The sequence below is a fragment of the Molossus molossus genome, unplaced genomic scaffold, assembly GCF_014108415.1.
Source record: "Molossus molossus isolate mMolMol1 unplaced genomic scaffold, mMolMol1.p scaffold_m16_p_4, whole genome shotgun sequence".
NCBI lineage: Eukaryota > Metazoa > Chordata > Mammalia > Chiroptera > Molossidae > Molossus > Molossus molossus.
The window spans coordinates 42153274-42175788 of record NW_023425377.1 but is presented as its reverse complement, the minus strand read 5'-3'; the positions used below and the strand labels follow the sequence as shown (position 1 = coordinate 42175788).

The following is a 22515-nucleotide window of genomic DNA, read 5'->3' as shown; positions in this document are numbered from 1 at the left end:
TTACTGGGGAAGAGGAGAAGATGAAATCCAAGCTAAGTAAGATAGTGACCACATTACAGTAAGTACTCAAGTAACATCATTGATAGGTTCTTAGAAACTTCAACTTTAAGTGAAACAATATTTTACCATAAGCTAATTGATATAAACAAAAGTTAAGTTCCCATGACATATTTCTGACCACAAAAAACATCACCAAACTTCTAAATAAAAACCCCAAAGCCGGGCAGGTGTGGCTCAGTGGCTGAGCATTGACCCATGCACCAAGAGGTTGCAGGTTGATTCCCCCACATGCCCAGGTTGTGCGTCAAATCCCCAGTAGGGGGCACACAGGAGGTGGCCAATCGATGTTCTCTCTCATAGATGTTTCTATCTCTCTCTCCCTCTCCCTTCCTCTCTCTCTAAAATCAATAAAGGAAAATTTAAAAAAAAAAAAAAGACCCCAAACATTTCTAATAGTAAACATTGAAGTAAATGTGAGCTATACATACACTTAAGAAAAATTAACAAAAACAAGTAAGATCATTATTTTCCAACCCGCTTCTTCCAAGTCAGGGTCATGGGTAGCCAGAGACTATCCCAGAAGGACAAGGTGCAAGGTGGGAACCCACCCTGGATAGGACACCCTTCCATCACAGGGACACATACACACACACACACACACACACACACACACACACACACTAGGACTGGGATGATCGAGACACATGAATTAACCTTACAGGCACATTTTTGGGATGTGGGAGGAAACCAAAGGACCTGGAGAAAACTCACTCAGACATGGGAAGATGTGAAAACACCACACAAACTATGGCCCAGGCTGGGAATCAACATTTTTTCTTCATCAAAATTTTAACAAAATGACATTGAATCAGAAGATCTGATATATATATATATATATATATATATATATATATATATATATATATTTCAAAGAAGAATACTTTTTAAAGTAAAGGGAAGTACTATTAATAATGTCGCTGGATTACTAGGCATAAATCAGAACTATCCTGGCACATCAGGACATGTGGTGTTATTACAGACAAGAAAGCCGAGGTGTCAAGGAGGTGGGAAGCCAGGCTAAGAGGAGAGGTAAGGTTGGAGGCTACAAAAAAATGAGGCAGGAATGTCTTTCAGCCTCTTAACCAGGGTCTAGAGAAGCAAACACACTTGTACAAAATATCCAAAGAGGTGGGTCCTTCAGCCTGTCAGTTTCATCTGCCTCACGCACCTCAGTACACTGACAGCAGCCCAAGGCTAGCTAACAACAGCAGAGGGGACTTAGGCCTGGACACTGAGCAGACTGTTGTCCCTGGTCTGGTTACTCTGTTAGACCTTTCTCCTTTCTCCTCTCCCCCTCCCTCCCAGTTCCTGGACTGGGGCAGTCCCTTCTGCCAACAGGAGGAGGCCTTCCAGTCCGAGAAGGCTCTGGCAGCTGTCCCATAAAGAGCCCTGGGGAGAGAGCGAAGGGATCAAAATTAGAATCCAGGAGCGGTCAGTAGCCTCTCCATTAAGTGCTCTCACAGTGGGCCAGGCTCCTGTTGAATACTCTTGGAGCCCAGGCAGGACCTTGGGACGACCCCTGACCTCCCCACCTCCCTTCGTCCCAGCCTCTCTCTGACGCAGTGTGACCTTGTTTATCCCTTCCGGAATCTGGGCCTGTTTCCCCTTTTTCAAGGTGAAGCTCCTGACAGTCCCGAAGGCGCTTCTCTGGGAGCCGCCTGCTGGTGACCGAATCCAGCCTTCCTAGCACCGGTGGGGAGTGAGCGCCCTGTCAGCTGGTGCCGGCCCCTTGCGTGGCGTGCGTCTCAGAGGAGAGGCAATCTGTCGCCGCATCGCCCGCACGGGTTCTGGAGCACCCATTCCACGGTCCTGCGTCCGCGGCCCGCCGTACTGAGGCCAGCTGAGCTCAGATTCCGGGTTGGAAGGGACTGCGGAGAGACCCCTGCCCCGGGCGAGGGGCAGACGCCCACGGAGAGGGCCCAGAGCCACCTCTCGAAGCCTTTGCTTTCCAGCCTCGGCTCCTCCCTTTCTCCCGCTGCCCCTGTGGGGCCCAACTCGGAGGCCCGGGTTGGGTTGCTCGGCACTTAGGGGACGCAGAGCGATCTGGAGCGGAGCTTCCTCCCTGAACGCAGGTGGCCCTGCCGTGCTCCAAGTGCCAGCAGAGTCCACCGCGGGGTCGCCGGAGGCAGCGAGCGGGGGCAAGAGGCGGGGCCGGCCTAGAGGCTCCGCCCCAGCCGGCCCCACCGCCCTCCCTTTCCCTCCCCTCGCCTCCCTTCTCTAGCCCCAGCCCCAGCTCCAGCCCCGGCCGGGATGGGGTGTGGTCCCGAGTTTCTACGGCAGCTTCCAGCTTTGCGTCCAGACCCAGCGAACGTTCCGGAGCCCGCAGCAGGTTTCCCGCGAACCGGCCCCGATTGCGCGTCCCAATTTCCGCAGCCTCTGTGCGCGAGAAGTTCTGACACCCTCGGGTAACGCCCGCGACTGCGCGACACACCCCGGGGAACGCTCTTATCACCACCTCCAGTTGCAAGTTGCCCAGCAGCGGCGGGAAGCATGCGGGACTACGACGAGGTGACCGCCTTCCTGGGCGAGTGGGGGCCCTTCCAGCGCCTCATCTTCTTTCTGCTCAGCGCCAGCATCATCCCCAACGGCTTCAACGGTATGTCAGTCGTGTTCCTGGCAGGGACCCCGGAGCACCGCTGCCGGGTGCCGGACACCGCGAACCTGAGCAGCGCCTGGCGCAACCACAGTGTCCCGCTGAGAATGCAGGACGGCCGCGAGGTGCCTCACAACTGCCGGCGCTACCGGCTCGCGGCGATCGCCAACTTCTCGGCGCTCGGGCTGGAGCCGGGGCGCGACGTGGACCTGGAGCGGCTGGAGCAGGAGAGCTGCCTGGATGGCTGGGAGTTCAGCCAGGACGTCTACCTGTCCACCATCGTGACCGAGGTGAGTGTGTGAGCGACACTCCATCTGCGTCAGTCCCCCTCGAGACTCTCCACTCTGGTTTGCCCACCAGTGGGTTATGCTTCTAACACAGGTGTGCAGCCCAAGAGAACAGAACTCACATGAAGCTAATTCTTGATCTTTCTGTCCAGTATGGAGGGGGTGGAGAAGGGAGTGTTATCACCAACTGTCTTTTCCTTTTAGAAATTTCACAACAGATGAAGTTGTTTCTCAAGAGCCTAGATAATGCCCTAGAGAGGCTTCCCAGATGTACAGGCTGCGTCAAGTCCTGCCCCAGGCAGGAGTAGGGGTGTAGGAGACGCTGCTGAGCCCAAGTGCAGACATAAAGGGGCAGGTCTTCCTGTTCCTGGCCACAGACTTCTGGAAGCATTGGGGGCCTACTGCTCTGCCATATGTCTATGGTGAGGCTTGGGGCCCTATCCTGAAGTTCTAGTTTCTCTGGAAAGGTGAAGAGGTCTTGCTGATGCTGGCTGGGTGCAGGGAACCAAAGGAGGTGATAACCATGGCCCCAAGGCACGTATGAAGAGACAGACACCCCTCTGAGCATTCCGCCCAGTGATGAACAGGGGCTCCAGCTTATGCCACTAGTCCCTTAGCATTCTAAGTGATTTGGTGGCAGGTTTTCAAAGTTTCAGGAGTCAGGATACACACATACTTCACCCACTGCACTTCCTGCTTCACATCTGATAAGGGGCAGGAGATGCTGGGTCAGGGTATGCTTCCTTCTGAGGAGGGTATCATCACAGACTAGTTTCCTGCTATTGATTGGGCAGGTAGTATTCCCCAGCTTCTGGCCCCTCCTTTGCTCTATGTTCCTCCCAAGAAAAACCTGAGGGTGGTCTCTGCTATCCCTTTTCCTCAGCACAGTGTGACAATCATCGAACATCATGGCTGACTTTGTGCTGGGCACTAAGCTGTAGACATCTTATAGCTCAGATGCTTTGGGTGCACACTGGCCATGTAACCTAGAGAGCTAACATTAACCCTAGTAACAGGGTTCTAGAGGGTGAATTCAAATTCTGACTGGCTTGCTGTGTGACCTGGAGCAAATATATCACCCTCTCTGTGATGATAACAGGGTGAGGAAAAACTCCAAGAAGGGGCGATAAAATTTGAGCTGAGTCTGGAAATCCGAGCAGGACTTATCCAAGCAAAGAACATGGCAGATTCTGGAAATGGAATTCTATAGATCAGGGTGACTGGAGCTCAGAGGATGATGAGTAAGGCTCAGAAATGCCTACAGAGGTCAGTTCACAGTGGGCCTTATAGGAACAGAGAAGAATTGACTTTATTGTGAGAATAGTAAGCGTTCTAAGCAAGGGTAACAGGGCCAGATTTGTGTTTTTAGAAAGAGCTCCCTCTAGCTGCTGTGAAAAGCAAGATTAATGAGGAACCTGTGGGAGTTGCTTTGGCAAAGTCTGGTGGCCAACCAGGAGTGGTGGCTGCAGAATCTACAGAACCTGTGGAAAGTAGTCTCAGCCTATGGACCACCTCAGGCTCCCACTGGCATTGGCACCATGCCTACCTTGGGCCCTACGGTGGCCGCTGGCACCATGCCTATCTTTGATCCCCTAACAGGGCCTTCTATTGATTGTTCATCCCCTGCCCCACATCCTGGCTTTAAGACTGGGAGCCAGCTCATCCCACCTCAGTTCCTGGATGTGTCATCAGCAGCTAAGCTGGAGCTCTGTGGGCACCTCTAGGGATGCACTTCATCACACACACACACACACACACACCAGGATTTGTTTTTTTTAGCAGCCTTTCCCTTCCTTGCTTCCTTTTTGGGTGGTAGGAGTAAAGTAAAAGGCAAATGGGCATGGGTGGTTGGGAGGAAGGTAGGAGAAGCCCCAGGGGATTAGGGTGGGGTAGCTCTCCCCAGAGACTTAGTGGCACAGTAGGAGTTCTGGAGTCTGACTAGAATGTATTTCTGACTCCACCACTAACCACCTGGATGACTTCACTGCTCAAAACCCCACTTTCCTTATCTATAAAAGGGGGTACAAGTGTATGAAAATGTGCTCAACATCAGTAATCGTTAGGGTAATACAAATGCAAATCAAAATCACAATGAGATATCACCTCATGCTCACTAGGATGGCTGCTATCAAAAAAACAAAACCCACCCGGCTGGTGTGGCTCAGTGGATTGAGCATTATCCCATGGACTGAGAGATCCAAGTTCTATTCTAGGTCCTGGCACATGCTGGGGTTTCAGGCTCAATCCCCAGTAGGGGCAAGCAGGAGGTAGCTGATGGATGTTTCTCTCTCACATCGATGTTTCTATCTCTCTTTCCCTTCCTCTCTCTTTAAAAAATTAACAAAAACATATTAAAACAAACAAAACCCAAAACAGAAATTTTGCAAGTGTTGGCAAGGATATGGAGAAATTGGAATTCTTGTGCACTGTTAGTGGGAATGTAAAATGGTGCAGGCACTATGAAAAACAATATAGCAGATCCTCAAAAAATTAAAAATAGAATTACCATATGATCCAGCAATACCACTTCTTGGTATATGTACAGAAGAATTGAAAGCAGGGTCTTGGAGAGATATTTGTACACCCTTGTTCATTGCAGCATTATTCACAATAGCCAAAAAGTGAAAGTAACCCAAGTGTCTATCAATGGATGAATGGGAAAATGAAATGTGGTATATACATAAAATGGATGCATCTGTCTGTGTGTGTATATGGTAAGTTTCCTTCTTCAGGGGTAGTTTGTGAAGTCTGGCTTATTCGTCCTGTGCAGTAACTAAGAATTGCTTTTTTTTTACCCTCACCCGAGGACATTTTTTTTCGATATTTTGTTCAGATAGAGTGGGAGGGAGAGAGAGAAACATAGACGTGAAAGGGATACATCGAGTGGTTGCCACCCACACGACCAACCAGGGCCGGGGACAAACTGCAACTGAGGCACGCGTCCTTAGCGGGAACCGAACCCAGGTCTCTCCAGACCGCAGGCCAACGCTCTAACTGCTGAGCCAAACCGGCCAGGGCAAGAATTGCTTTTATTTATTTTATTTTGAAATAACTTTTGGTTTGGAGAAAAGTTGTGAAAGTAGCATAGAGAATTCACATATACACTTCACCCAGGTTACTGTAAATGTTCACAATTTACATAACCATAATTCATTTATTAAAACCAGGAAATTAATGTTGGTTAACATTATTATTAACTAAATTTATTAACTAAATTTCGGACTTTGAATTTCCCCAGTTTTTCCACTAATGTCCTTTTTCTGTTTTAGAATCTAATCCAGGATTTTACATTTTATTTGGTTGTCATGTCTCCTTAGTCTCCTTCAATCCATGATGATAGTTCCTTCGTCTTTTTTTTTTTTTATTAATTAATTTTTGTTACAGATGTTTCTCCTTTTTCCCCCACTGATTCCCCCTCCCTCCCTGCCCTGTCCCCAGTTTGTTGTCCATGCCCACTGTTCATGTATACATGCATATAAATTCTTGGTTTATCTCTCCCCCACCACCCCCTCTTCTGGGGATTGACATCTGTACCCCACTTCCACATCTCTGGAACTACCCCATTCCTCAGACTGTTATGTTCTTAGTCTTTTCCTTATCTTTACCTTGACACTTTCTATGAATCAATCAGTTATTCTGATGAGTGTTTCTCAGTTTGGATTTCTGTGATTTGTCTCACAATGAGATTGAGTTTGTGAGTTTTGGGTAAGAATACCATGGAAGTGATGTGTCTTCAGGGCATCATACCAGCGGATACATGATATCTATATGGCTTATTACTGGTGATGTTAACCTTGATCATTTGTTTCAATTGGTGTCTTCTGGATTTCTCCATTGTAAAGCTACTATTTTTTTCTTTTTATAATTAATGAATATCTTGGGGGAAATAATTTGAGACTCTACAAATATCCTGATTCCCCAACTATACCAATTATTTCTGTGGCAGTTGCCTAGTGGTGATTTTTGCATCTTCCACATTCTTTCCAATTTATCGATCAGAATTCTGCAAAGAAGACCTTTCCCTTCAATCCCATTTATTTATTTATACAAGTATTACTTTATATCACTACAGACTCACGTGTATTTATTTTGTTCCCTGAGTTATAATCTAATACTATCCTAATTTATTCTGTTGCTTCAGTTGTGCTAGCTTAAAGCAAATTATTTTTTATTATAAGGGTAAGAATGAAGAATGTAAAAGTCAGGGTAAGGCAACTTGTCTCTGGAGTCAGGGCTGGAGGAGCCTGTGCTTGGCCTGGGGAGCAGTGCCAGCCACCACAGGAGCAGGAGCAGGAGCAGGAATGGGAAGAGGCTGAATCTGGCCCAACAGGTGAGACTGAAGCTTTTGTTGGGGAAGGAAGGGACCCCAAACATTCCAGACTGTATGGTGTTGGAGTACTTCTCACTGAGACCTACTGCAGTGGTGAGACCAGTCTCCATGGGCATGGCCCTCTATATGGCCCTACAGTGTTATGGACCCCAGAGAACAAAGGCCCTGTCTGTGAGGAAGCTCACCTCCAGCCCTGAGGCTGAAGGAGCAGGGAGGGCAGCACATGCCCTGTTCTCCAGGGGCCTTGATTCATCAGAAGGGCCACAGGCTGAGCAGTAGGGGTGAGCCTAGCTTCTGGCCAGGATCTAAGCATGGATGGCCTCTGCTTCAAGCACATCCTCTTTTCCCATGGAACATCAGGTAGCCTTGACCCCCTTTAGTCCATGGGCTGGGAAAACTATGCAGTCATTTCTGAACCAGGTACCACTTCTCGGCCCCATGCTCCAGAGGCCCTGAGAGAGCCTGGTTTTGGTAAGGACAAGCCTCCTCCTCTTCTTTCTCCTCCTTCTTTCTCACCCAAGGATATGTCTATTGATTTTTAAAGAGAGAGAGGCGAGAGAGAAACATTGATCAGTTGCCTCCCGTATGCACCCAGACGGGGAATCAAACCTGTAACCTAGGTATGTACCCTGACTGGTAATCGAACCCACAACCTTTTGGTGTATGGAACTATGCTCCAACCGAGCCACCAGCCTGGGGCAGGACCAGCCTTCTGTGGTAAGCCACCAGAGGCCTGAGGCAGGGCTGCTTCCTCACCAAACAGACTTATAACCTCTCCAGCCACTAGGTGCTTCCTCTAGAAACCCATAGGTGGAGCTGCTGTTGGTTACGCCTTTAACCATGAAAGAATCTCCAGCAAAGGGCCTGGACCTTTGGAGGCACTAGACTTGTGCATCTTTCCTGGGGTCTGGGGTCAAGGCATGGATGAACAGAGCAGGACACACTGATTTCCACCCACCCAAGTTATGAGGTAGGAACATCTGGCCCCATTTCTGCTAACAACACTTATGGAGGCATTGGGAGCAGCAAAGGAGGGAACAATGGGATAGACTGAGCCTGGCGTCTGGCTGGTCACTACATGGGAGTGCATATGGCAACACATAGGGATGTGCCTCCCCTGGGGTCTGGCTGGGCCTGGCTGGGCTCTGGCAAAGGTGAAGACTTTGTGCAGTAGGCTGGTTTAGGCTGTTTTCTTTCCATCAGGCCTGTCATTTGCCTTAGGATACTGCTGGCCATTGTAGAGGCTGACAGCCTGGTTATCAGGTCAGCCTGACTATTAACGCGGTTCACACCCAGACCTGCCCCTTGGCAGATTCCAGAGGGAGTAAGGTGTGGAGAACTCTGCCTCCAGCCAACAGCAGCAAGACTTTTATTTCCAATCAATGCTTCAGAAAGATCTTGCCAAAGAACAAATAGAGAAAACTCAGGGGCATTCCCCAGCTCTGGCTTGAATGTGCTTCCTGTTTGTTTGTCAGCTGTCACACCCTAAACAGTTTGCCAGTGGCCTCTCAGCTATGTTCTTCCAGACAATGACCACCAGGATCTCAGAATGTGTCTTTGTCCAGAGGCTGCTTCACTTACACCTCCTGCCAAGTTTTTGGATAAACAAACTTTGTCCCTCCCTCCTGGTGGGCAGCAGAACCCTCACAGAGTCCAAGAGGTAGGTTGTCAAAAAACAAGACTTTGGCAGGGCTGATCAGAGAAACTGCAGATGCCTCAGGCCTCTGAAAGGACTATAATATGTCCCTCATGATAGGCCAAATTGATTTTTATTGAAGGCTAGTGCAGGCCTGCCTTGTTATCTGAAACGCTCGTGTAGTTTTACGCAAGAATCCTTATTTGGAGCAGAGATAATGCGAAGAGAATGGAGGCTCTAGGGGGAGGCTGGGTTGACTCATATGCCCCAGCAATTCTCATAGACAGCCCAAGACTAGTGGTTCATTGCTCTGTGTTTGCCAGACTATAGGAAAGATTCACAGTGACACAGACCCCATTTATTTGCTCACATTACCAGAGTGGAGCCTGGTAGAGTTGTGATGGATTCCATGTTGGGGTGCAAGAGTAGAGCCAGGTCCCTGAGCGCCCCTTCTCCTCCCCTCAAGTTCTCCATTCCCTCCCTACCATTCCACTCAACCCCCTGGGTCTTTCACTTTGCGTAAGCCTTCAGTGACCACAGAACTCTTTGCTGAGGCCTGTCCACCTATGGTTGCTTTTTCTTTACCTCTACTATGAAGAAAAAAAGATACTGAGAACATTTTAAGTTTTAGCCCACCTCAATCCCCTGAACTCCAAGTTGCAGAAGCTTAATTCCTGGTGAATGAAGCCAGGAGATTGGGGGATCCCATCCTCTAATCAGCCCCTAATCATATGGTGGCAGCTCTACCCCAGATTCCATAAGCTAAGAATATTGGGACCCTTGTTCCAGCTCATTTGTAGGGTGGAGGTTCCATGGCAAGAGAGGCAAGCTGAGAAGACAGAAGCTACTACCTCCACCCAGCTTTCAACTCATAAAGTAGGGGTGTCACTCTGAGGGCAGCTCTGAAGCAGGAGCTCAGATATTTTGCTCACGGAAAGATAGTCCCATTAGAACAGAGAGCTCTGAAGCTGTCCCTATAGGAAATAACTTCATTCAAAACAGTGTGCAGAAGTTGAAGACCAAACTGTTTTTTAAGTGGCTGTACCATTTTACAATCCCAATAGCAATGAATGAGGGTTTCAATTTCTCCCTATTCTTACCACATTTGTTATTGTATGTCTTTTTAATTTTAACCATCCCAATGGGTGTTAAGAAGTATTTCATTGTGGTTTTGATTTGCATTTCCCTAATGACTAATAATATTGAGCATCTTTTGTGTTGAATCTGTAGATCAGCTTAGAGAGTGTTACCACTCTAACAATATTAAGTCTTCTGCTTCATGAACAGAACATGAGATATCTTTCCGTTTATTTAGGTCTTGACTTCTTTTTCAAGTATGCTTTGTAGTTTTCAGAGCGTGTTTGCATTTTTAAAAAAATATATTTCTGAAAAACTTTCTCTAGGCTTCACACTGAAGGGGAACCAAACATCACTAAGCATTCAGCCAAGTCATTAAACAAATCAACAGGCAAATAAAAACAAGCATTTCGCCCGGCCACTATGGCTCAGTGGTTGAACATCAACCCATGCACTAAGAGGTCACCAATTTGATTCCTGGTCAGGGCCCAGGTTGTGGGCCAAATCCCTAGTGGGGGACATGCAGAAGGTGGCCAATCAATGTTCTCTTTCATCAATGTTTCTGTCTCTCTCCCTCTCGCTTCCTCTTTCTCTAAAGTCAATAAAGAAAACAAAATTTTTAATCCCAGACTTTGGATTTTAAATTGTACTACAACAATAACAAAAAACAAGCCATTCTAGGGTGTGGGTGGGATTCAATGTTCATAGTTTCCACAATGTATTTCCTAATATATCCAATTTTAAACAAAAAAATTACAAGATATGCAAAGAAACAGGGAAATATGACCCATACACAGTGGAAAAGCAAGCAACAGAAACTGAACGAAGGGGCTCAGATGTCACATTAACAAAGACTTCAAAGACGCATACTTTAAAAAGTAAAAGAAGGTATGATGACAATGTCTCATCAAATATAGAATACCAATTAAGAGATAAAATTAAATTTATACATAAAAATTAAGCCCTGGCCGGTTTGGCTCAGCGGTTAGAGCATCGGCCTGCGGTCCAGAGAGACCCAGGTTCGGTTCCTGCCAAGGGCACGTACCTCTGTTGCAGTTTGTCCCTGGCCCTGACTGGGTCGTGCGGGTGGCAGCGTGTCCCTTTCACGTCGATGTCTCTCTCTCTCTCTCTCTCTCTCTCTCTCTCTCTCTCTCCCTCCTCCCTCCCTCCCACTCTATCTTAACAAAAAATGGAAAAATGTCCTTGGGCGAGGATTCAACACAACATTATTAATTATTAGGGAAATGCAAATCAAACCACAATGAGATACTTCTTAACACCCAATGGGATGGTTAAAATTAAAAAAGACATACAATAACAAATGTTGGTAGGAATCGGGAGAACTTGAAACCCTCATTCATTGTTATTGGGATTGCAAAATGGTATAGCCACTTAAAAAACAGTTTGGGAGTTCCTCAAAAGGTTAAGCATAGATTTACCACATGACCCAGCAACTCTACTACATATATACTGAAAAGAAATAAAAACATATGTGCATGCATTATCTTGTACACAAAAGTTCATACCACCATTATTCACAATAGCCAAAAAGTAGAAACAGCTCGAATGTCTATCAACCTATGAATGGCTAAATGAAATGTGGTATTTTATACAATGGTATATTATTCAACCATTGAAAGGGATGAAGCACTGATACATGCTACAACAACATGGATGAATCTTGAAAACATTATACTAAGTGAAGAAAATCCAATCATTAAAGACCACATATGATTCCATTTACAGTAAACGTCCAGAACAGGAAAATCTATAGAGACAGTATATTAGTGGTTGCCAGGTACTGGAGTAAGAGAATGGGAACTGACTGCTAATAGGTATAGGGTTTCTTTCAGGGGTGGTGAAAACATTCTAAAATTAGATAGTGCTGATGGTTGCACAACTCTGTGAATAATATACTAAAACCACTGAACTGTACACAGTAAAAGAGTAAATTTTATGGCATGTAAATTATATCTCAATATAGCTTTTATAAACACAAAGAATTAAATAGCCAGCTTCTTTGTTCCCAGTGGTCAAGAAATTTTCAGCTTTAAATAACAACTAAGTTATAAAGAAGAAATTGGCGTGATGTATATTCTATTATGAACTAACTACTACTTCCTATTTGCCCAAGAATGAAAAATAACTATAAGAGGATGCAATTGAAATCCATTTTTTACTCTTAAGTGGATGAATGGTAATTTTTTATTTACACTCATCTCTGAGATTGAAGTCCTTTTATAAAGGGATTTTATATCTTATGGGAAAAGCCTTTTGATCATTGAATACAAAGTTCTTGTTTCTAAGAATCTCTTTTGCTTAGTCTGGTTTAAGTGTAACCTGTTTTGCTTATTCATTCATGCTGTTTGTCCTAAGTCATGGTTTTGCTTAGGACAAAGGTATGAAGTTGGTAGAAAGGGAACTGCCATTTAATGAGGCTTGTAATATGTCAGACACTGTGAGACACTCTACTTACATTTCCTGTCCAATGCTCACAGTGTCCCCACCAAGGAATATTTACTGTCTGTTCTTTGAAGAGGAAAAACCAGGCTGACAGGGGTGAATGAATAGACCAAAGCCACATAGCCCTAAGTGGCAGAACCCAAAAGAGCCTGTGCTCTTTGCTCAACATCAGACTGCCTTCCAGAGTTAGTTCTCTGCAGTTCTTTAGGTCCTTTACACCTTTGGTGAAGGCTAAAACTGTGGCTACTTGTAGAGTTTAAGTTGAAGGTGACTTTCAAAGGACAGAAAGTGACACCACACATTTTCCAAATTTATCTTCGATTACTCCTAATTGTTCAACATTTGTTCATCAACAATTTGTTAAGAATCCACCATGTACCTAGCCTTGTGCAAGCATCAGTTATCTCAAATAATTATATGAATAGGTCCATCTGGAGAAGAATGAGGAAGGGGTGCCTCTTTTCTGCTCTAGCCAAAGAGCAAGGGCACAGTGGCCCAGGACAGAGCCTGCCCCACCCAGCACTGTTGGGCTAATGCATGCACATGTGCATACCTGATCTGTCCTATAAAGTATGCTTGACCTTGAGCTTTGTGGAGGCAGCAACCATGTCTGTTTTGTGCCCCACACAGAGTCTGGCCCAGAGCTGGTGCTCAGTGATGGTTGGATAAATGATTAAGCAATTCCCTTTACCAGTCCACTAGAACGTGGACTGGTCACTTCAATGCTCTGTTCCTTCATTTCCTCATTTCTAAATGGTGATGAAGAGAGTACTCATTGCACATGGCAACTTTGAGATCACATGAGACAATACAATGCACACAATTAGCACTCAATACACTGTAGTTTTCATTCCCATTATTACTATTGGGAGGGATGAGAGGCACATCCTTCTATGGCAACAATAACCTCCCATCCCTTTTTACCTGGTGGCCTGCGTTTTTATTTCTAAAAGCAGAGCTGAAGGCTGGCTGGTCCAGCTACATGGAGCTCACTCTGCTCTGTTGGGGAAATCTTGGTCTGAAACCCTGAGGATGAGAAGGACACAGTAAGCCTGGGAAGGCATATCCAGTGCCCCACCCTGCACAACTTGGGCCACTTGGTTGCCACATTCCCCTCTTTGTCCAGAGGGTGGGTGGGGTGGGTGGATTATGTTTCAGAAATGTTAGTGTTTGACATGAAAACCCCATGAGTCTCAGCTGGAACTTTGCTAATCCTGTGTCCTATTACCAGGCCCTTTCCAGCTTTCCAAAAAGACTCCTTGGGTACAGCAACTCCCCAAGAGAGGGCCCAGCCATGGAGCCTACCACTGATAGCCCTGAGGTCCAGCTGCCTTCTTCTGCTGGGTATGAGCAGGATCTCTAAAGGTAGAGGGCAGCTTGCATGTGCCTGGGGCAGGAGGCCGGTGCACACATGGCCACCTCCTGTGTAGCATGATATTGGCAGGGCTGCGTAAACCCTTCTTCAAGGAGGAAAGGGGACCTAGAGCCATGACTACATGGCTTCCAATAAGAGAATGGTGGAGAGCTGGTTCTTGATTCACCTTCCCAGCACTTCGATTCAGAACTGCTTCCCCTGCTCCATTCCCAAAGAGACGAGGTTCGACCCACTACTGGAGCCAACTTCTTGGGCACGCAAGCTGTGCAGTCACACAGGGCCCACGCTTGGTTTTAATGTTCTGATATTGACATCTTGAAATTCTTAATAATTTTGAACAAGGGGTTTCCTCCAGAGTCAGTTTGCACAGGACTTGCGAAGTAGGTAGCCAGTCCTGTCCACGGCCTTTGCTCATGCAGTGCCTGGCCCCACACCTGACAGCCTTCCTCTTTCCTGTCTGTCTCTGTCTTATCTCTCCTCTAAGGCAGAAAAAGTTCCAAAAACCGCAAAGAAGAGAGACCATATGCTCTTTGAAGAGCTTTTCTGCTCCACTGCAGATGGAATGGTGATGATTGAAAAGGACACATTAATACTCCTACCAAGCTGGAGATCTTAGCTCTGTCCAAGGCCGGAGGCTGTGGTAGAGGCTCCCACCCCGAGTCCTGCTGTCACAGTCCTTGCCGAAGTGTGTGCGATGGAAGTTCATTTTGTTTGCCCAAAGCAGGAAATGCGTACAAGGTTGAGTTCAGAGACCTGAGTGGTAACTCACATGCCTTTTTACTTGCTGTACCTTCAGACAAACCCCAGTCTCAGAGTCTCAGTTTACTCTTCTGCAAAATGAGTCACATTCCACACCATGAGGTTTTGGAATCTCAATTGCTAATCTTGCTGTGTGTTGGAACAAATCCCAAGCTCTTTTCTGACACTTTGGCTAGTGAGTTTTGGTAGCAAGTGGCTATTAATTCAGGCACATGTCCTATTTTCCTTTTTCAATCCTTGGGCTGCCCAGGCCCATGAATCTGGCCGTTCAGTTTTGGAGGTTTGTGACCTTTCCCCTGATGCACATTCAGGGACCCCAGGTGAAGAAACCCTGCTCTGGGCATGGACTCCGATTTCTCCTTGGATTGTGCCTGAAGGATAGAGAGCTGACTTCCTGGGCCGCATTGTTTTCTTCTGCAGAGCTGTGCTTGGAAGTCCCCCCTGTGGCCAGCATCACGGGTACCAAGAAGGCAGCTTCATAAATCTTGCTGTTGTCTTTAGGATAGGGGTGTTCTCAAGGACACTATCCTCAACATCACAGAGTGACCCCTTTGCAGAGCAAAGTGTCTAAGAGAGACTTCTCTCAGCTCTCAGTACTCAGGAAAACTGAGCTTTTGCAGAAGGAGTTGATCACTGTGCACTGTGGTCCTGAGTGCTGAGTGGCTAGGACACTCCGAGCCCAGTCTCAGGGCCTCTCTGGTGAGTAGGCCGGCCCCTGGGCTGGGCAGCCGGTGGTCAGTCTACCCTCGGGTTGGTTCTTTTGCAGCCCTCCTCCCCTGTGCTCTGTTTGCCCCAATTCCCTTGGCTTTTTGTTTTACACTTTTCTTTTGGATTTGTTCTTATACACACCTCACTCTGCTGCAAAATGAGGTGTGTTCGAAATATGTGAATTTATTTTTAAATTTATTTTAGGGAAATGGTGAGCGTTAAGAACCAAATGCTTTGTGACTGTCATGAAGCATCACCACCAGCAAGGGGAGCTGGGATGGGGGTGGGGCGGGAGGCAGGGCTCTTTCCTCTAGATCAGCGGTTTTCAGCCTTTTCCATCTCATGGCTCACAAACTAATTACTAACGTTCTGCAGCACACCAAAAATATATTTTTTCCAATCTGACAAAAAAAATAGGTATAATTTTGATTCATTCACACCAGACAACTATAATCATGTTGGTGGTTGTTATTTTTTAATCCGACAAGCTAAGGGGAAAGAGTCAGTACCCGTGGCACACTACTTGAAGATCGCTGCTCTAAACCGATCATCTGGCCACACACAACCACCTCCTCACCCACAGCCCCCAAATGCTCATTGGCACCTGCTTATTTTTTTAAATAAATTGAAGTCCATTGAACACATGTTGAAATTTTTGCAACCTCCCTTGTGATTTTGCTGAATCAAATTAAGTCAAGAGCTGGGAGGAACTAGAACTCTGACTGAAACCCTCATTCTGTGTCTCAACCAGCAGAGACTTGTTAGGGCTACAGCAGCCCAGGGGCCAGGGGGAATGGGAGGGCCCCACTTCTGGGAAGGCTCAGTAGGAAGGAGAATGGAGGTGTGTAGATGGGAGATAAGGTGCACCCCCTCTGGCTCAGTAGGGCCCCGATCCAGGCTTCTGGTATGACTGGATCAAGCAGCACAGCGTTCTTCGGAGGGGTCTCCCATCCGAAGAGCATATAATTACAGACCCCCTGGGACCGCTTGCACTTTCAACAAGGCAGAGGAAACTTTTGCACCTGGACCAAGTGACCATGCCCACTGTCCTGCCCCTCAGGAGTTTCTACCACGTCCCTTCCATGCTCTGATGCCTTCTGAAGTAGACATGCCACCTCTGCTTCATTCTACTTTGCAGCTGGGGTCACCAGTCACAGCCACGGCCTCGCTCACTTCTCGCTGTGCCATGTAAGCAGGGCCAGAGGCGTCACCCTCCCGTTCAGAAGAGTAAGGGGGTTCTCAGGGAGGACAGTGGCTTGCTCCAGTAAAAGGTGTCAGTAGTCAGGAGTACACCCCAGGGCTATGAGGCACAGGCCCTTTGCGCAATGGCGAGCGAGCCTGCCCTGGTTGCTACACTAATATCCCTCGGAGCTGGGCTGGGCTGGGCTGCGCCTGCTGGGAAGCTGGGCTCACACTTCTGTGGTTTTCCCTGGCAGTGGAATCTGGTGTGTGAGGAAGACTGGAAGACGCCCCTCACCTCCTCCCTGTTCTTCGTAGGCGTGCTTTTTGGCTCCTTCGTATCTGGGCAGCTGTCAGACAGGTAAGGAGGCTAGGAGGGAAGAAAGGTGGGATAGGGCCCCTTGTCAGTTCCCTGCTTGTCTTGGTGTTGGATTGAATTCAAGGTATTTCCACCCAGAGAAAGGGAGGCCCGTCGGGCCAATAAGTCAATAACTGGAGGAGTCATGATGTCTCCTGTTCTTCCTGCCCTCAGCCCCTTTCTGGGACCCACTGCAAAGTGGAATCCTCATATTACCAAACCCCTCAGAAAGGGTATGCCTCCCACCCCAGCCCTAATTCTCTGATGACATATGATCTGTCCACAAACAGCCAGAGTTAGGGCCAGACAGTGAGCTAACTGTGTGCCACCTCTGCTGTGGGTCGTGCCCTTGACCAGGCTCGGGGGCCACAGAGCCGACCTGAAGCTCACAGTCTAGAGGAGACAGCATCACAACTCCAGGAGAAGTGCACACTGATCCCTGAGTGTTCTGTGGGGACTAGAGCAGGAAGGTGGGAATGCTAAATGGCAGTATTGGGGAAGACCCAGAGGGGTGGCTGTCCCTCACCTAGTTACAAAGCCCAGTGGGACCCCAAGCTCAACAGCCTGAGACCTGAGTTTGGAAAATGGGGTGGGAGACTGTTCTACTCATACCTGTGCTTCATTCCTCCCATTGGTCGCTATCAAAACATGAAATTCAGACTTAAGCCAACTACAGGGTTGCTAATGAATATTGTTGGAAGCTACACTTCCCATAGAGCAGTGGGAAATATACACAATTTTGGTTGCACATTACACTCACCTGAAAAAATTGTTTAAATCCCTATGTCCAAACTGTATCCCAGACATAAGAATCTCAGGAGGCAGATGTAGGTACCAGTTTTGGGTTTTTTTTTCTCTCTTTATTGGCTTTTAGAGAGAGAGGAAGAGAGAAGGAGAGACAGAAACATCGATGAGAGAGAACATCAATTGGCCGCCTCCAGCATGCCCAACTGGGGATTTGGCCCACAACCTGGGCATGTGCCCTGACCAGAAATCAAACCAGCGACCTCTTGGTGCATGGGTCAATGCTCAACCACTGAGCCACACCGGCCAGGCAAGCACCAGTATTTTTTTAAGGTGATTCCAAGTGCAGCCAAGGTTGAAGACCACTGTCATAGAGGGAGTCTTGATTCTGGATTGACAGAATTCTTATGTTGCTGATATTAAACATGTCTGCAATCTGTACTGTATCCACCTTCTAGAAATGTGGTGGCAGCTCCCACTTGTGGCTCTTTCTTAAGTGATTTCCACATGGTCCATGCATAAGTTGCTCTGCTTTTGAAATATGGTGCTTCCACAGGAGGCTTAGAATCTCAAAAGGTAGTTCCTGGGCAGATGGGTGTCTGTGGCCTCACCAAGGAGGATCCTGGGAGGATGTGAATGACAGGGAGAAAAGTCTGCAGCGAGCCCGACTCGCCCCGAGCTGCAGTGCTGCTGTGACTGCACGCCCAAGTGTTGTGCTGTGCTGTACTCTGCAGGTTTGGCAGGAAGAGCATCCTCTTTGCAACCATGGCTGTGCAGACTGGCTTCAGCTTCCTGCAGATTTTCTCCGTCAACTGGGAGATGTTCACCGTGTTATTTGTCATTGTCGGCATGGGCCAGATCTCCAACTATGTGGTCGCCTTCATACTAGGTAGGAATGGTTTCTGACCCTTGGGGCTTCTTCCAACCCTCTGAGAGGTCCAGGAAGAGGGGGCCACCGAAAAAGGCACAGGGAGTGCTCTTACTCAGCACAGGAGGAAGCACCTCAAACCATGAACTGTGCTTCCAAAATGGGATCAGCCTGGGATATGGGGTGGGGCGTGGGGGGCTGTAGCTACAGGTTCTTTGATCCAGCCATGGCAAGGCAGGCACTCACAGGGAGCCAGCTCTATGCTAGGTCCTGAAATGTGGTTGTGAATAAGAGCTCAAGCCGGTGTGAACCAGCCACATAATAACTGAGATACATTTCAGGATAATAGGGCTTGAGAGAAGCATAAAGTGGGGGGTCTTGGGGGAGGGATGGCCTGGGGTGTCTGTGATCTGAGCTGTGAAAACGTGAGACTTCTGCCTGGGACAGGGCAGGCAAAAGAGTGTTCCTGGCAGCTGTGTGTAGCCCATGAAGGTACTTGAGATAGTTGGTGTGGCCAGTACCCAGGTGGAAGAGGCACGTGTCGGACAGGAGCACATGCCAGCCCGCCATCGCCACCATTGGGCAGATCTGCTCTCACCCTGAGCCACAGCCCATCCCTGGGGCATATCAGCTGTGTGCAGGACCAGCCTCATTGCTGATAGGAATCCCATCTCCTAGCAGCAGCCTTGCTTTGGAAATATCAGGCTACAAGCTAAAGGCTGTGAGGAGGCCCCCAGAGCCCTCGCCAGCTTTTCCTGGGAGGGAGGTGAGCTCCAGGCAGGTTGATCAGGGAGTCCACAGGAGTGAGAGCCCCTAACATGCTCTCTGAACCCACCTGTTCTCTGAATGGGTGAGAAAAGGGGAGATGAAGGGCACCTCTGGGACAATAGACACCAAAATCCCATAATGTCTAGTGTGATAATATATCCTTGTGGGCTCGGTGCTATCCCACATTATCTCTGTTGTCACAGTGTGGTTGTTGGCAGTGCCCCTTTAATAAAAGTCTAATGATTCTTCTTATCTCAAAAGTCTGGTCTGGTAGATGATTCTGATTGCTTTTAGGAGTCTGGACGGTTTGTTGGATTTAAGATGCTGCGTTTTCTTAGTTTAGGATATGTACATCCTTTGTCAGGTTTCGAAGATGGAATTATTCAAATTCCACTCCTTTAATCATTTGTAAGAACCCCTTGCCATGGGCCCACCTTCAGTGTCTGAGAGGGGTAAGGGGAGAGCATGTTGAAGCCACATGGACCTGGCAGATAGCACCCTCTTCACAGGCTGCAGCAGGAAGGGGGCCTCTCTTCGTCCCCTGGGAAAGAGGGGAGCAGGTTTTTTTGTTTTGTTTTGTTTTTAAGGAAGTCGTTTGTATAGAGAACACAGAGACCTCAGGACAGTGGTGCTGGAAACTGGAGATTAGAGGGATTTAAGGCAGAAATTGCAACCTCCTAATGTCTGATGGCCCCAAGTACATGGGGTTTGGGGGCACAGCAAAGCCTATTGTTCTCATTGTCTAAATCCCACAGAATCCACCTTCCATATCTGAAAAGCCCAATGTATGGTTCTGCTTGGTCCCAAGACTAAACAGGACTCCTCAAAACAGAAAACCCTGCCAGAGGCCAGCACGTCCTCTCAGGAGGACATAAAGGACCCCTTGAAGTAGAAGGCAGAGAATTATGGTAAAGCCAGAGAGGCCCTGTTATTGGGATTGGGAGCCAGGTGGGGTTTGTGCCAGACAAGGCATCACTCAGATTCTGCTGAAAGACTGGTTCTGAGACCTGCCTTTCCAGCGCCACAGCGTGCTTCTGGGGCCATGGATCCTTCCCTGTATGAGTGGATGAGGCCAGACAGCCGACCCTGAGTGCCCTGCAAGAACGTCCTGCCCCGCTGGCCCTGACACTACAGCCTGCTCCCTGCTGCCCGTGCTGAGAAGAGGGCGAGGGCCGAAGGGAAAGTAAGATTGTGGATGACCAGTCAGAGCCTAGATGTACAGCCAGGATCGGTGGGCAGGACACTAGGTGTAGCAGGTTTTCCATCAGCCCAGGCCTGAGGCTGTTGCAGGGTGCTCTAGGAGCTTCCCTGGCTGTGGTGTTTACTCAGTTGTGCTCTGTGGGAAGCTATTGATTTTGTTTCCTTGTATGGGACTCTTTGTGTTGGGTTATCAGGTCCAAACTTCTTAAGAGAGTCGCTAAAAACCAACCCACCCCCTGGGCTCCTTCCTCTGCGCCTGGTGTTCAGTGAGGTGACAGGACCCAGTACCAGGCACAGCTGTGGCCAGCTTCCCTGCAGCACAACAGCTCCCTCTGGTGTTTCAGGGCTGAAATTGTGAATTTCTAGTTTTGAGTAAAATAAACCAAAGCTTGCTATCCGGGCTCACAGGTTCTGTCTAGGCCTTCACTTTACCCTCTGGTTCTAGAGAAAACCTGGCAAGACTATACTGATAATCTCCAGTTTTAAGAGTCTTCACATTCATTCAGGAAGCTGACCTATTCCCATTCTCTACGTGGTACAGAAATGGATCCTCTCTTTGCTCTGCTTTTTAAAAAGCTTGCCAGAGTCCTAGGACACAAGCAAAGGGACAAAAGGAGCAGTGCCACTCAAGGGAACATAAAGTGGCTACACCTGGAAAGGAGGAAGCTGCCTGAATGATGCTGGTTTAGGAGGAAATGACCACTGAGAACCAAGGACACTGTCCCTTCCCACACCCCAGCTGCCATCACAATCTCCTACAGTTTCCCAGAAATAATGCCTTCAACCTGTCCACAGCTTTGTGGATAAATGCCAGCAGCAGCCCTCATAACCAGCTGCTTAAATTTATTTCACACACTTAACTGCTTCCTATCTTGACTAATCCATTACTTTAGCATTTTCCAGGTACTCCTCACATCAACCTCCTAGGCAGTATTTGTTCCCGTATGTTGAACTATTTAAAGCTCTGCTTCGTTTGATAAGCATGCAACTGACAAAATTTCCTTTATTACTTTGGCTACCAGGAAGCTCAGTCAAAACCGAAATTTAACTATCAATTTTGCAGCCTTTGTTAGCCACATATTTTTTAAATGTTTTTAAATTTAGATATAATTTGCCAATCATAATACTTACTCTTTTAAAGTTTATCACTCAGTGGTTATTTGTATACTCACAGAGCTGTGCAACTATCAACTCTATTTAACTCCAGAATGTTTTCATCACTCCCAAAAGATGCCCTGTATGTTTTGCAGCCACTCCCGATTCCCTTCTTTCCCCAGCCCCTGGCAACCACTAATGTACTCTCTGTCTGTGTGGATCTGATAAATGGAAGCATATAATATGTGGCCTTTGTGACTGACTTCCTTCATTTAGTGTTTTCAGGATTGGTTCATATTGTAGCATGAATCAACATTCCACTGTAAGAACATACCACATCTTGTCCGTCCATTCATCAGTGGATGGACACCTGGATTGTTTTTACTTCAGGCTATTATGAATAATGTGCCATGAACATTCAAGTACACAATTTTTGTAGATATATGTTTTCAGTACTCTTGGGTATGTACCTAGGAGTGGAATTGCTGGGTCATATGCTAACGTATGTTTAACTGTTTAAGGAACTTCCAGACTGTTTTCCCAAAGTCACCAATTGCATATTTGTATTCTTTTCTCCAAGACATAACTTTTAACTTTTCTTTATAATTTATTTTAATGCTACCAACATTTTAATACATTCAAATTATAAGCTATCTCAAAATCTTCAAGAGATGAAAGGGGGTAGAAATACATTTTAAAAGATGCAGAAACTTGCCAACACCCCTTGTTTGCACCACACTATGTGAGGGAGGAAGCAAGGACTCGCCCCTGTCTTCAAAGTGCTCTGGTTGGCAGAGGCAGCCAAAGCAGTTATTACTGAGGACATGGGTCAGCATGGGTGGGGCAGGAGTGTGGAGAGTGCAGATAACTTTTCTGGGTATAAGCAGAGAGAAGAAAGGTTACTTTTAACTAGAAGGATCTGTGAAGGTTCATAGAGGGAAGATAGGAGGCCCTGAGCAGGGGAATGTCTGTTAATTTGAAAAGAATTCTGAGTCTTTCCTCGGGAGCGAAGAGA

The 22515-nt window shown here is 47.3% G+C and overlaps 1 protein-coding gene across 3 annotated transcripts in view; it reads left to right on the top strand.

The window, feature by feature from the left end:
- The first annotated feature begins 2352 nt into the window (after positions 1 to 2352).
- Positions 2353 to 22515, top strand: part of SLC22A4 (solute carrier family 22 member 4) — a 42499-nt gene continuing 22336 nt past the window's right edge. Inside the window, exons 1-4 of one of the 3 annotated variants that reach the window (XM_036281689.1) lie at positions 12163 to 12180; positions 14306 to 14386; positions 16725 to 16828; positions 18304 to 18458. In XM_036281689.1, coding sequence (XP_036137582.1) covers positions 12178 to 12180; positions 14306 to 14386; positions 16725 to 16828; positions 18304 to 18458 — 343 coding nt within the window. In that variant the 5' untranslated portion in view covers positions 12163 to 12177. Of the gene's footprint in view, positions 2944 to 12162; positions 12181 to 14305; positions 14387 to 16724; positions 16829 to 18303; positions 18459 to 22515 lie in introns of those variants that run through there. The other 2 variants (XM_036281688.1, XM_036281690.1) reach the window with 2 other exon arrangements.